At 41.4% G+C, this 13866-nt stretch overlaps 2 protein-coding genes and 1 pseudogene across 2 annotated transcripts; 2 read left to right on the top strand and 1 right to left on the bottom strand.

Moving 5' to 3' along the window:
- LOC142426314 (ubiquitin-conjugating enzyme E2 B pseudogene) lies at positions 1 to 410 on the top strand (annotated as a pseudogene).
- Positions 411 to 1359: 949 nt separating this feature from the next.
- On the top strand, positions 1360 to 2316 carry OR4E2 (olfactory receptor family 4 subfamily E member 2). Its single transcript, XM_075531881.1, has one exon. It carries the CDS (start codon positions 1375 to 1377, stop codon positions 2314 to 2316), a length of 942 nt encoding a protein of 313 aa, XP_075387996.1. The 5' UTR covers positions 1360 to 1374.
- Positions 2317 to 11779: 9463 nt separating this feature from the next.
- Positions 11780 to 12733, bottom strand: OR4E1 (olfactory receptor family 4 subfamily E member 1). The gene has a single exon (XM_075531968.1). It carries the CDS (start codon positions 12725 to 12727, stop codon positions 11780 to 11782), a length of 948 nt encoding a protein of 315 aa, XP_075388083.1. The 5' UTR covers positions 12728 to 12733.
- Positions 12734 to 13866: the final 1133 nt, after the last annotated feature.

The following is a 13866-nucleotide window of genomic DNA, read 5'->3' as shown; positions in this document are numbered from 1 at the left end:
ATGTCGACCCCAGCCAGGAGGTGGCTCACGCGGGATTTCAAGCGGTTGCAAGAGTACCCACCTGTGGGTGTTGGTGGAGCACCATCTGCAAAGAGCATCGTGCAGCGGAATGCACTTATATTTGGACCTGAAGGGACACCCTTTGAAGCTGGTGCTTTTAAACTAGTGATAGAATTTTCTGAAGAATATCCAAATAAACCGCCGACTGTCAGGTTTTTATCAAAATGTTAGATATCCTTCCGAACCGATGGAGCCCAACAGATGATGTGTCTTCTATCTTAACATCAATTTAGTCTCTGCTGGTAGAACCATATCCAAATAGTCCAGCCAATAGCCAGGCAGCACAGCTTTACCAGGAAAACAAACGAGAATATGAGAAAAGGGTTTCAGCCATTGTTGAACAAAGCTAGAATGATTCATAATAGACAACTGGTCTGTTAATCTTTTCATCATCGTTGTGTATAATTTACTTATCAGTAGAAAGGCTAACAAATTTTAAGTGTCACAGATTTTTAGGATTCTGCAAAGAAAAAAAAAGTCCTTAAGTTTAGAATCTACGAAAGCTGTTTATCTTGATTAATGTGCTTTTTATTGCATGATGTGAACTCAGTTATTGCTACATAAATTTGTAATATAGCCTGTTAAAAAAAAAAAAGAAAATACAAAGTCAGGAGACATGGTGGTTGGGTGGTGGTTGCTGATCACAAGGTCAGTGGCTCAAACTCACCAGTCTGTCTGTAGGAGAAAGTTGAGACCACCTGGTCTTGAAAATATTTATAGCCTCAGAATTTTATATAGGATTTCTAGGATTTGGAACTGACTTGATAGCTATTGAGCTTTTGGTTTGTATGGGGGAAAAAAAATCAGTGCATAGTAAAATTTTAAGGGCTATGAAGATACATTTAATTTGATTGCTAGATGAAATGCTGAATGATTTTAATTGGGAATTACATTTAGGTTGATGCTATGAGTGGACTGGACTGACGTGAAAGGAGCAGCTCCCTCTTTCTGGGATTATTGGCAGTTTGTATTATTATTCCTGTCAAGGCTCACTTATTTCATCTGCAAAGCAGGAACCATAATGCCTATGCCACAGTGTTGTGATTAAATAGAATGGTGTACATGCATATAAAATGCTTGCTGTAGCTTCTAATCAGTAATGAGTATGTTACAGTAATTATTACTAAATTGGTCTTCTATTCTCTAATAATAAAGAAGCAATATTTCCTGATAATAGATGAGCAGTTCAGATTGGAATGTAGAGTCACTTTAATTAATTCCATTCTTATAATATTAAAGATAAATGATCTTTAATTCTGGTCTTTCTGTACCCCCCCCCCCCCCCGCCCCAAGGTCTTTTGGCAAGCTCATTGGATGGATGCAGTAAATCAAAGCAGAGTGACTGAATTTGTCTTCTTGGGACTTACTGATAACTGGGTGCTTGAGATAATATTTTTCATGGGATTCTCAGTCACTTACGTGCTCACCCTTTTGGGGAACATTCTCATTGTGGTTACCATCGCCTTTACTTCACGTCTTCACACCCCTATGTATTTCTTCCTGAGCAATCTCTCTTTTATTGATATCTGCCACTCATCTGTCACTGTCCCCAAGATGCTGGAGGGCTTTCTTTTAGCGAGAAAGACCATTTCCTTTGACAACTGCATCGCCCAACTCTTCTTCCTACATCTTTTTGCCTGCGCTGAGATTTTCCTGCTGACTATTATGGCCTATGACCGTTACGTAGCCATCTGCACGCCACTGCACTACTCCACCGTGATGAATATGAGGGTCTGTGTGCAGCTCGTGTTTGCTCTCTGGTTGGGGGCTACTATTCACTCACTGGTGCAGACCTTCTTGACCATTCGACTACCTTACTGTGGCCCCAACATTATTGACAGCTACTTCTGCGATGTGCCTCCTGTCATCAAACTGGCCTGCACAGATACCTACCTCACAGGAATACTAATTGTGTCCAACAGTGGCACCATCTCGCTTACCTGTTTCCTAGCCTTGGTTGCCTCCTACTCTGTCATCCTGGTTTCCCTTAGAAAACAGTCAGCTGAGGGGCGCCGGAAGGCCCTGTCAACTTGCTCTGCCCACTTCATGGTGGTTTCTCTCTTTTTTGGGCCATGTATCTTCATCTACACTCGACCAGATACCAGCTACTCTGTTGACAAGGTGGTATCTGTTTTCTACACAGTAGTTACACCTTTGCTGAATCCCCTCATTTATACTTTGAGGAATGAGGAGGTAAAAAATGCCATGAAGCAGCTCAAACAACAACAAGTCATCTTCCTGAACTCATACACATGAGGGGGCACTGGGATTGTGAGCAATATGGCCATGCAAAACCCAAGCAAACCCAATGCCATGGCGCCTATTCTGATTTATAGTGACCCTTGGAAAGAGTAGAAACCTGGAAGCTTTCCAAGACTGTGAATCTTGACGGAAGTTGACTGTCATATCTTTATTCCATGGAGGGGGTCAGTGGGTTTGAAACTACCAACCTTTTGGTTAGCAGTTGAACGTTTTAAGCACTGTGCCAACAGTGCTACTGATTATGGCTATGTCCTTAGTGAAAGACGGTATGTGGAGTATAAAAATTAGGTAAAATGACATAAACATGAATGAGAGGGGATTATTAACTTTCATTAGGTAAAGGGAAAAAAATCATAGTGTTTAATTATGTAAAGAGAAAGAACCTGAAACCCTTCAAGAGAGATTCTGATTTCTTCAGTAGAATAATATAATTTGGGGACAGACTCAGTTTCAGGTACATGTAAACAGTGAGAAGCTATTCTCTTGATTCATATTCTTCTGCTGTTATTGTCACCAGGCAGTTATACATCACATCTGTGCTTTTATGCATCATGGTGATTTCATTTTTGTATTCAAATATTTCTTCAAGGTGCTTATTTATGCCTTTTCTTTTTTTCCCTTCAATTTTTTTATTGTAAATTAGACGTGGGTTTACATTTCAGATCATCAACTTTGTGTTGATCAGTTTACCAGTAGCCCAATTTCCCCACAGGTTGTGCTCCCCCAACTTGCTACATTCACTTCTCCTTCTAGTGGACTACTGTATTCTGCTCTCCCCAAGTTCACACCCATTGCTTTCTCTTCTTTCCTCTGCTCACCTCCTCCCTGCTCCAACAATCTCCAAAGTCATTTTCCCTTTGGTATGAAAGTCTTTATCGTAGTTTTAAATATGTTTTCCGATCTCATGCAATATTGTCCTGGTACTCTCTTGGAATATATACCTAAGAGAAGGATTTCTGGGTTCTATGGGATCTCTATTCTCAGTTGTTTGAGATGACACCATATTGCTTAGTGGTGGTGTATACGAGGGTGTACCCCCACAAACCAGAATTTTTTCAAAGCTATGTATTTACTTTTTAAAAAACAACCTTACTACTTTCGAAGTACTCTCCATTACACTTCATACATTTGTCAAATCGGAGATTCCATCCTTGGAAACATGTTTTCCAAACTCATCTGTTTGGGTGGCTGACAGCACCTCCCTCATTTTTTTCTTCACTTTTCTATGTTGTCAAATTGCTGTCCTTGCATGCCCCTCTGCATTCTGGGAAACAAAAAGAAGTCGCAGATCAGGTGAGTCAGGTGTGTGGGGCAAGAGAGGCATGCTGTTGTTGTTTTTTTGCCCCAAACTGGCACACTGAGATGGCTGCATGAGCAGGTGCACTGTTGAAGTGGCAACACCAGCCCCCTGTCTGCCACAAATCAGGCCTTTTTTGCTGCACACTGGCCTGCGATCTTTCAGAACCTCTAAATAGAAAACTTCATTAAAAGCCTGACCTGGTGAAATGAACTCCAAATGCTCTATCCCCCTCACATTAAAAAAAAAAAAAACCAAATGAGCAGCACCTTCATCTTTGATTTTACTTGATGAGCTTTCTTAAAGCGAAGTAAAGATGGTGTCTTCCACTGGCTTGTTGATGTTTCCTTTTGGGGTCCTTGGAATAGCACCATGTTGCACTAGCAATGCCCTTGGGGAGAAAAAGTCTGGGTCATTTTGGAGCTGTTCTTTCAAAGCACGGCATGTGGAAACTCGAAGCTCCTTTTCCTGGTCAGTCAGAACCCGAGGCACACATTTTGCAGAGACCCTTCCCATTCCCAAATCTTCCACTAAAATTCACTGAACCGAGCTCCAAGGTAATCCAGAAAACTTCCCTGTCTCTTCAGTGGTTCATCGTCAGTCTGAGCACAAATGTCCAAGTTTTGCTGACATTTTCATCCATTTGGGAGGTTGGTGGACATCCAGAACAAGGTTTGTCATCAATCGACATTTCACCTTTCCCCCGCCTCCAAATCATGCTCTTAGGGGCTCATACAACTCTTATCACAATCCATCCACCCATCCATTGTGTCAAGCACATTTGTACATTTCTTGCCATCATCATTGTCAAAAAATTTGCTTTCTACTTGAGCCCTTGGTATCAGCCCCTCATTTCTCCCTCCCTCCCCACCCCTCTCCCTCTTGAACCCTTGATGATTTATAAATTATTTTTATTTTGTCATATCTTACACTGTTCGACGTCTCCCTTCACCTACTTTTCTGTTGTTCATCCCCCAGGGAGGGGGTTATATGGAGAGCCTTGTGATCGGGTCCACCTTTGTACCTCACCCTCCTTCCACCCTTCCAGTATCGCCACTCTCACCACTGGTCCTGAGGGCTTCATCTGTCCAGGATTCCCTGTGTTTCCAGTTCCTATATGTACCAGTGTACATGCTCTGGTTTAGCCAGATTTTTAAGGTAGAATTGGGATCATGATAGTGGTGGGGAGGGGTGAGGAAGCATTTAAGGACTAGAGGAAAGTTGTATGCTTCGTTGTTGCTACACTGCACGCTGACTGGCTCATCTCCTCCCTGAGAGCCTTCTGTAAGGGGATGTCCAGTTGCCTACAGATGGGCTTTGGGTCCCCACTCCACACTGCCCCCATTCACAGTGATATGATCTTTTGTTCTTTGATGCCTGATACCTCATCCCTTTGACACCTCATGATCACACAGGCTGGTGTGCTTCTTCCATGTGGGCTTTGTTGCTTCTGAGCTAGATGCCCACTTGTGTACCTTCAAGCCTTTAAGGCCCCAGACGCTATATCTTTTGATAGCCGGGCATTTCACCTGTTTTGAAATGAGAAAACCACTTGGGTTTTTTTCAATAGCACTGTCATTGTAAGCCGTTTTCAACATCACAATAGTTTCTGTGGCATCCCCCTACCCCCAAGCAGGAATGTTGTTCTCTGAAATCAGCCATCACAAAAAGCCAAGGTTTGAGCGAAACTGCCTTTATATTCACTGTGACTTCAAATTGAAATCTAAGAATATTCTAAGGGTGAAAGAACTGAAGAAAATCTGGGAAGATGGATGCAGCAGGAAGCTTCATTGAGAGTCTCCAGTGATCTCCACCTCCTGAAATTCACAGCTTTGTATCAGCTCTTCCTTGGAATTTGAGTGGCAAACGTGATGAGATGTAACTTCTGTCACTGAGTTAGACACGAGAAAGACTTCTCTCCTGCCAGCTGACACTCTTTTTCTGATTTTGATGAAGCAAGATGCTACGCTGGGGAGACCCAGGGGTTAAAGAACGGAGAGAAGTCTTTGTTCGATACCCAGCTAAGAATTGAGTCCCAAAGCCCTCAATCCAAAACAACAACAACAACAACAACAACAACCAACAAAACTAAACCAAAACAAACCGAAACAAAAGTCCCCAGTCCAAAGCCCTTTAGGAACTGTAATTCTTCCACTAACCACCTGAGCTGGGAAGCACCTTCTTCCCCCTTTGAGCCTTCCAAGTGACCTTTGTTCTAGCCAAAATCCTGACTGCAGTCTATGTGAGACCTGAGACCCAGATATGGTGTGATTGTAGTCTTAGCCCCACACCCGTGAGATTAATGAATGCTGTTTTAAGTACTTAAGCTTGTGGTCATTTATTATGAAGGCAGAAATAACTAATAAGTGTATTATTTTGATTTTCCATATTAATATAATTATTCTAAATATAGTAAAAAAGACTGCATATTGGGGGGAGGTGATATAGATATCTCTTATTCTTTCATAACTTTCCAGCTTCTTTGTACACAGGTTGTTCATTGACTACATAGCTAAACTTTGCTTTAGCTTTATTTCTTCAGGGTGGGAGTCTTCATACTCCTTCATCTACTGTCACTTTTAGCCCAGGCGACATGGACAAAAGGGAATGTTATTTAGAGGTTCTTGTGCTGAACCGTAGGTCGAGAAGAGCAGATTATTCTTGGTCAGAATTTTGTGTTGGTCACACCACTGGCATTTCTTATTAGAATTTTAAATTGGAGAGTAAATAAAGGCCAAAATTAAAAATAAGGCATGATTGGAGATAGAATTTTAGCTTACAGGTAAAGGGTTAAACAGGGAGTCAATTCTTTTTAGGAAATCACATGACCGAATGGCAGATGTTTGGTAGGTGAGTGAAGGGAGGTGTGCATTCAAAGTAGATGACTGAATATGTGTGTATAGTGTGTGGGTTTGTGCGTAAGGGATTTTTTTTGTCTGAATGAGTGTGTGAGTAGAGGTGCATCATGGGAACTTGGCTAGTTTGGTTGAAGGTTTTCTAATCAATCACAAAAAAGCTGTAGTCAGAAACTTCATAGAATCCTGGCATCTGAAATGGCATAAAAGTCAAGAGTGTAGTTCGGAGTTCCTTAGTAAGTCTGTTAGTATGGGCACATTAGAGAAACAAATCACAGACACAGACACACAGACACAGACACACACACACACACACACACACACACACATATATATGAGTTTTGTATAAAGGGTAAGTGTACATTAAGAACGCATCCAAACCCAGTGCTGTCCAAGCCCATAAGTCCAACATTAGCCCATCTGTCCGACACTGATCTACAAAGTCCTCCTCAATCTCACAAAACGCATGCAATGATGCCAACTGCAGGAGGAAAGCCGAGTCAGTGAACGTGTAAGCAGCTCAGCACTGGCAGGTGTCTCCACATGGTAGGTCCATGCAGCTTCTCCTCAGGGATGTCTCGCAGGAAGTGAGCCTTGCTGGCTGAAGTAGGGAACTGGCTAAGGCAGCTGCACCCTAGTTCGACCATCAGAGAGCAAGAGACCTGAGAACTGAAAAGGCAAGGCTCACTGAGTCATTTATCTTTCCGCCCTTCAGTTAATCCCACATGTGTTTATCGGCCAGGTTGGCACAATAAACCTTAACTATTTCAGTTAGTGTCTGACAGCGAATCGTTCAAATTGAATCTTGTGACTGCTGATGTTCTGGAAAATTGCACTACCTTTCCTTTCATGTATTCTGAATGGGTACAGTGGCTCTGTTATTTTCTTGACTTTACAAAATCAATCAGATCCAGTTTTCCCCATGGATAATGAAAGTCAGAGAAAAATAGAGCTGCACATGCGCATATAAAGGGGGGCTCTTTACCCCCAGGTTTATATGTTTTTCTTTTGTGGTTTCACTCTAAAAAGATTGAAATAGAATATGTATAAATAATAATGATACCTAATAAATGAAGGTTCTCAAGCGTGGCAGCATGGGCGAGGGAAAGAATAAAGAGGAGCTAGTCACAAAGGGCTCAAGAGGAGAGACAATGTTTTGAAATTGTTGATGGCAACATTTGTACCTGTCTGCCTGATATAATGGATGTATGGTTTGTTATAATATATGTGTAGGCCCCAATAAAATGATCTATTAAAATAAAAAAATAAACAATTATAATGTTATAACATTGAACTTCTGAAAGTGAACTTTAAAAAAATAATTGTATTGGGGGCTCATATAACTCATCATACAACTCTTATCACAATCCATACATCCATCCATACTGTCAAGCACATTTGTACATTTGTTGCCAACACAATTTTCAAAATGAAAGTGGTAGTTTTCTTACTAGTTGAGCCCTTGGTATCAGCTGTGAACTTGTTTTTACAATAACATTTATTTTCATGTGTTTACTTAATTTTGTGATGTCATATAATAAATGCAACTTTCCTGCATTTACTGAGCAATATTGTCATTATTTTAATACCCAAAACACAAACTTACTGCCATTGAGTTAATGCCGACTCATGGAGACCCTCTAGGACAGGGTAGAACTGCCCTTGTGAGCTTCTGAGACTGTAACTTTACTGGGTCAAAAGCCCAGTATTTTTTCCCCGGAGGAGTGGCTTGTGGTTTCATATTGCTGACCTTTTGGATTACAGCCCAACACATACCCTTACAGTACCCGATTACCTATTGTATTTGGATAGCTATAGCCAATTAGAAATGTATTTGTCCATTTCCCCCCTCATCTATTTCCTTGTGATAACTTAGAAAATGTGAAGCTTTAATGCTTAGGAAGTTGTGTTGAATGAACCTGTTCACTGTAGCTATTTATTGATTTTGAGGTATTATTATATCATAAATTAAATATGAAAGGAGATATGATATGAAAGGAAATCTAGCATATGATAATATATTACAAAAGTGGACCATGATTTTATTTTGCCACATGGCAATTAAATATTGCATAAAGATTAATACAGCATACTTTGATATTTCACTAGCCTTAAGGTTTTTGAGAACTATATTTAGAAATATGAGGAGCCTGGTGGCACAGTGGTTAAGTGTTCAGTTGCTACCAGAAAGGTCAGTGATTCAAGTTTGCCAATCACTCCTTGGAGGAAAGGCTTCCGGCCTCGGACACCTTATGGGACAGTCTACTCCGTCTTACAGGGTCACTCTGAGCCGGAATTGATGCGATGAGAATGAGTTTGGTTTACACAGAAATATATATGAAAATGAGCCAAAAAAGAGGAAGAAAAAAGAAAACCAGTAAAAATAGTTAACTGAGTGATTGAACGTACATCATTTCAGAGATGTTGATTTCCTGGATTTAACTGGTATTATCTATTGGGGCTTTTGTGGGTTTATTGTGGAATAGACCAGTGCATTCCACGAAAGCTCCATTACTAATTACTCAGGTAATCAGGAGGATGATATGCTGTGGTTGAAAGGAGTAGAATTAGATATGGAAGAAGATTTTATAGATGGAGCTACTGTTTTAATGGAGCAAATAGAATGAATAAGTCCCTCACAACCAACCAACCAATCAACTAACCAACCAACAAACCAACCAACCAACCAACCAACCAACCAACCAACCAACCAACCAACCAACCAACCAACCAACCAACCCTCACTGCTATTGAGTCAATTCTGACCCTGCTGTGGGTTTCCAAGTGTGTTGCTATTTACAGGAGTAGAAAGCTCAGTCTTTAAGCTGCAGAGCACCTAGTGGTTTTGAACTGTGGATTCTTCGGATCGCAGCCCAATGCATAACCACTATGCCACCATGACACTTAATGCTAACATACATATCTGACTTAAAAAATTTTGCTTATGTTAAATGGAATTTAGAATTGATTGAGTCCTTTGAGTCATTCATTATTCAATTGATATTCTGTTAGTGTATTGAAATCATGCTTAAACATATTCTGAAGAATCTGATACTAGACAGCATAGGCATTTACACATCACAGATACACACAATACAGAGTGAATGACGCACTAACTCTGGCCAAAACCTAAAAAAATGAATGATTAAAGTGACAGAAAGTACTCAATGATTAAAATGACAAATAATGAGAGGAAATTTATTATATAAAGATATAAGCATCATTGGCTGGCCAATTGACAAGCAAACAAATGGGGCACTATGTCAATCCTGTACAGTTCTCATACAAGACTCAAGTCAGAAGCAGTTTTACACAACTATGATGAAATCAGGTCTATAAGAATGTAAAATGGGAGGGGGAAAAAAGAGTTGCTGATACAAAGGACTCAAGTAGAAAGAAAATGTTTTGGAAATGTTGATGGCAACATATATAAAAGTGCGCTTAATACAATTGAATGATGAACTGTTATAAGATTTGTAAGATCCCTCTCCCCAGTAAAATAATTAATTTACATTAAAAATATAGAATGGGCTTATCAATTATAGCCTCACCGATGGCTTAAGCAATCCCAGCTGCAATTAATAACCTTCCGACTGATGGAGTCAAAGCAAAATATTGATTGCCAATATGCCACATGTTTTTTGTGTGCATATGTAGATACTTAAGACACCATTGCCTGGAATATGTCTTCGTATTTCCCGTTTTCCTTAAAACATGCCAATTTAGAGCGCTTCTCACAATGCTTTCCACGTATGTGGCTCTATCCCTCTCCTGGTGCAACACTGCACAGGTGTCAAGTGGCTATTCATGAATTCCGAGTTGAATTAATTCTCTAAATAATAATTTGAATAACTTCATGAAAACAAAAGCCATATCATGCCACTTGAGTGTTTAAATCTTTCTGATGGTTTCCTATTGCAACGAAATAGACCCTCAGCTTCTTGAGAGAGCTTTTAAAGTTCCATTTCCCCTCTCACCACTGCCTGAGATCACGCTGAGGCACCTCATCCACGCTGAGACCACCTCAGTCCTGCAGTTCCTGGGACAGGACGAGTTGTCTTCCAACACATGTCTTTGCACCTGCCATTTCCTCGGTGTAGAACAGTGGTTCTCAAGCCTGTGGGTCGAGACCCCTTTAGGGGTTGAGTGACCCTTTCACAGGGGTTGCCTGATTCATAACAGTTGCAAAATTACAGTTCTGAAGCAGCAACGAAAATAATTTTATGGTTGGGGGGGGGTCACCACAACATGAGGAACTATATGAAAGAGTCGTGGCGTTAGGAAGGTTGAGAACCACTGCTCTAGAACATGCCTCGCCTCCCATTTCTCATAGTTGACTCTTGTTTATCTTTCACGTCTTAGCTTGAATGTCATTTCCTCAGTCCATCCTTGGCCACTCAATTTAAAGGACATTCTTTCCCCTAACTCTTTAACAGTATCCTGTTATCTCCTTTTACAGTATTTATCATTATCTATACTTTATTTGCTTATATGTTTTTCTGTCTTATGTGTTCATTAGGCTGTAACATCTACAAGAGAGGAATTATATGCAAGTTTTATTTATGACGATCAACGTAGGACCTAGAATATGCTAGGTGCTCAGTAAATATATGCCAAGTAAATGGATCATAGAACATCATCATGCTATTGCTCTCTGGGCCGACTTTTGCCTGGTTATCGAGAGCGTCAGTAGCCTTTTTCTAAGTCATTGAAGTGATAGTCAGGAGCTTCAAAAATTCATGGAAAGATTCCATTATCTTTTAATTCCATTTGTTCAGAAACTTTTTGAAGGTACCTTATCTGCAAACTCGTTTTACCAGGGTTTGCCAAGCTGTTTAGGCAAGTGTCTGGGTGAATGTTATAGGTAAGGGCTGCCCAGAAATGTGAAGGTTTGTTGAGACCGCACTTCTCATCTAAGACAAAAGCAGGCTCAGGAAGCATGGCGTCATGAAAATAGCATGAGTTTGCATGGGTACACTTGAGTTCATGTCCTGCCTTTATAATCTGGTAGTCGGGAGACTTCCTTCATAGCATTTGCTCTTTTTGAACTTGAATTTCTTACATAGAAGTGAGGATAAGACCTGACTCACAGGGTTGTTGTGGAAATTAAGTAGATGCAAAGTGCCTGGAAAAGTTTCCAACATAACGAAGATGTTAAGAATCTTAGCGCTTGTCATGATTCTCAGATATTGGGCCTCAGAATAATTTTCTGAGCTATCTAGTCGGATCAACACATGATGTAACTTAGTCTGTGCCCGACGTTTCTTGACTTGGAATACCAAGCACCCAGAGAGCTGGACTATTTTCATTTTTCTTCTTTTTTCCCCTTCTTCCCCATTAGTTTGTTTAAAGCATTTTTCATGTCTTCATTCCGAAGGGTGTAGATGATGGGGTTCAGTAGGGGGGTGACCGCCGTGAAGAATACTGACACGACCTTGTCCTCGGGGAGGCTGGTGGAGGGGCGGGAATAGATGAAGATGCAGTGTCCCAGGAACAAGGTGACGACTGTGAGGTGGGCTGCACAGGTGGAGAGGGCCTTCCGCCTGCCCCCGGATAGCTGCTGTCTCAGGCTCACCAGGATGACGGCATAAGACACCACAAGCACCACAAAGCAGACCACGGAGATCAGCCCGCTGTTGGAGACGATGAGAATCTCAATGATGTGCGTATCGGTGCAGGCCAATTTGATCACCTGCGGGACATCGCAGAAGAAGTTGTCAATCTCATCAGGACCACAGTAGGGAAGCTTGATGGTGAGGGAGGTCAAGGCGATGGAGTGGATGGTCCCCCCTGACCAAAGGGCCACAGCCAACAGGACACATACCTTCCAGTTTATCACTGTCATGTACTGCAGGGGTTTGCAAATGGCCACATACCGGTCATAGGCCATGACTGTGAGAAGAAAGATCTCCGTACAGGCAAAGAGGTGCAGGAAGAACATCTGGGTTACGCAGCCACCAAAGGAGATGAGTTTCTCCTCTGACCAGGTGTCCACTAGCATCTTGGGGACCGTGACAGTGGAGTGACAGACGTCTATAAAGGAGAGGTTGCTGAGAAAGAAATACATGGGGGTATGGAGCCGGCGGTCATAGATGATAGTTATCACAATGAGGATGTTCCCAATCAGTGTCAGGATGTAGAAAAGGAGGAATATGGAAAATACAGACATCTGCCCCTTCTGATCCACGGATAAACCTCTAAGGTGAAAATGTGTCACTGAGGAAGTTTGATTGAGTAGGAGAGCCTCATCCATCTTCTTTGTTGGACTAACCTGTCAAGAATTACAAGGAGAGAAAATGACAGAACACGGGACACGTCACATCTATGTCAGTAATTATCTGTATCTTCATTTCTTTTCAACTTTATTTTTATCTCTTGTTGTTAAGAATATGCACAGCAGAACATATACTGATTTGACAAGTTCTGTAAGTGCAATTCAGTGACATTGATTACACGCTTCTATTGTGCATCTATTCTCATCCTTTCCGGAACGGCTCCTCTCTATTCATCCAAGCTCCCTGCCGCCTAAGTTCCCTAACTTACTGCTGCTGTGACTAGGCTCTCCAGACTCAGGCCAACGAACTGATATTCAAACGAATAATGACCTTATCAGATGGCGTAGACCTGTCCCCTAGGGCTCCCAAGGCTGACTGAAGCTGGGGTTCAAAGCCACCAATCACAATGAAGAGAAAGCTGAGTCAGATGCTCCTGGAAAGATGTATAGCCTTTGCTAGACTCCACATAGCGAGGAGGAGCCCTGACAGGGTAGGTGTAGTGGCCTCATCTGTAAATAATTACAGTCTCAGAAACCCACAGGGGCAGCCCTATCCTGTCCCATACGGTCACTTGAGTCAGAATCAATGGATAGCAGTGAAATAGAGATAGGGTTGCTATAAATTGAATAGATTTGATGGCATTGGGTTAGGTTGGGATGTGTTTTTGTTTTTAATATCAGAGGACAGACTAGATGGAGATGGGTGATCTTTATGGAAGTAGATTGTACATCTTTCTCCTATGGAGTAGCTGGTGGGTTGAAATCATTGACCCCTTGATGTGCATCTCAGCACTTAACAAGGGTGCCGCCAGGCTCCTTTTGTTTTTTAAAAGAGTACAATGCTCACAGTGGACATTCTTAATTAAGCTAACTTGTTACTCGAGATGTTTAAGATGTGAAAGGTTATTTTTGGTTTAAGATGTAAGGTTTAAAGATTGTCTTGGAACAATAGTTCCATTCTCCATGGCTCTAGAAAATCTGGATTCCACGACAATTTGAAATTCTGTCCATTTCTACCCGTTGATCAGAGTTCTTCTGTAGAATCTTAATGTTCAGGACTGATAGCAATCACCGTACAGTTCATGTAGTCACATGGCAAAGAAGGTAGTGGTTTATGG

This window comes from Tenrec ecaudatus, chromosome 14 (assembly GCF_050624435.1).
Source record: "Tenrec ecaudatus isolate mTenEca1 chromosome 14, mTenEca1.hap1, whole genome shotgun sequence".
NCBI lineage: Eukaryota > Metazoa > Chordata > Mammalia > Afrosoricida > Tenrecidae > Tenrec > Tenrec ecaudatus.
Note: the sequence above shows the minus strand (reverse complement) of the source record. Positions and strands in the feature narration are given on the sequence as shown.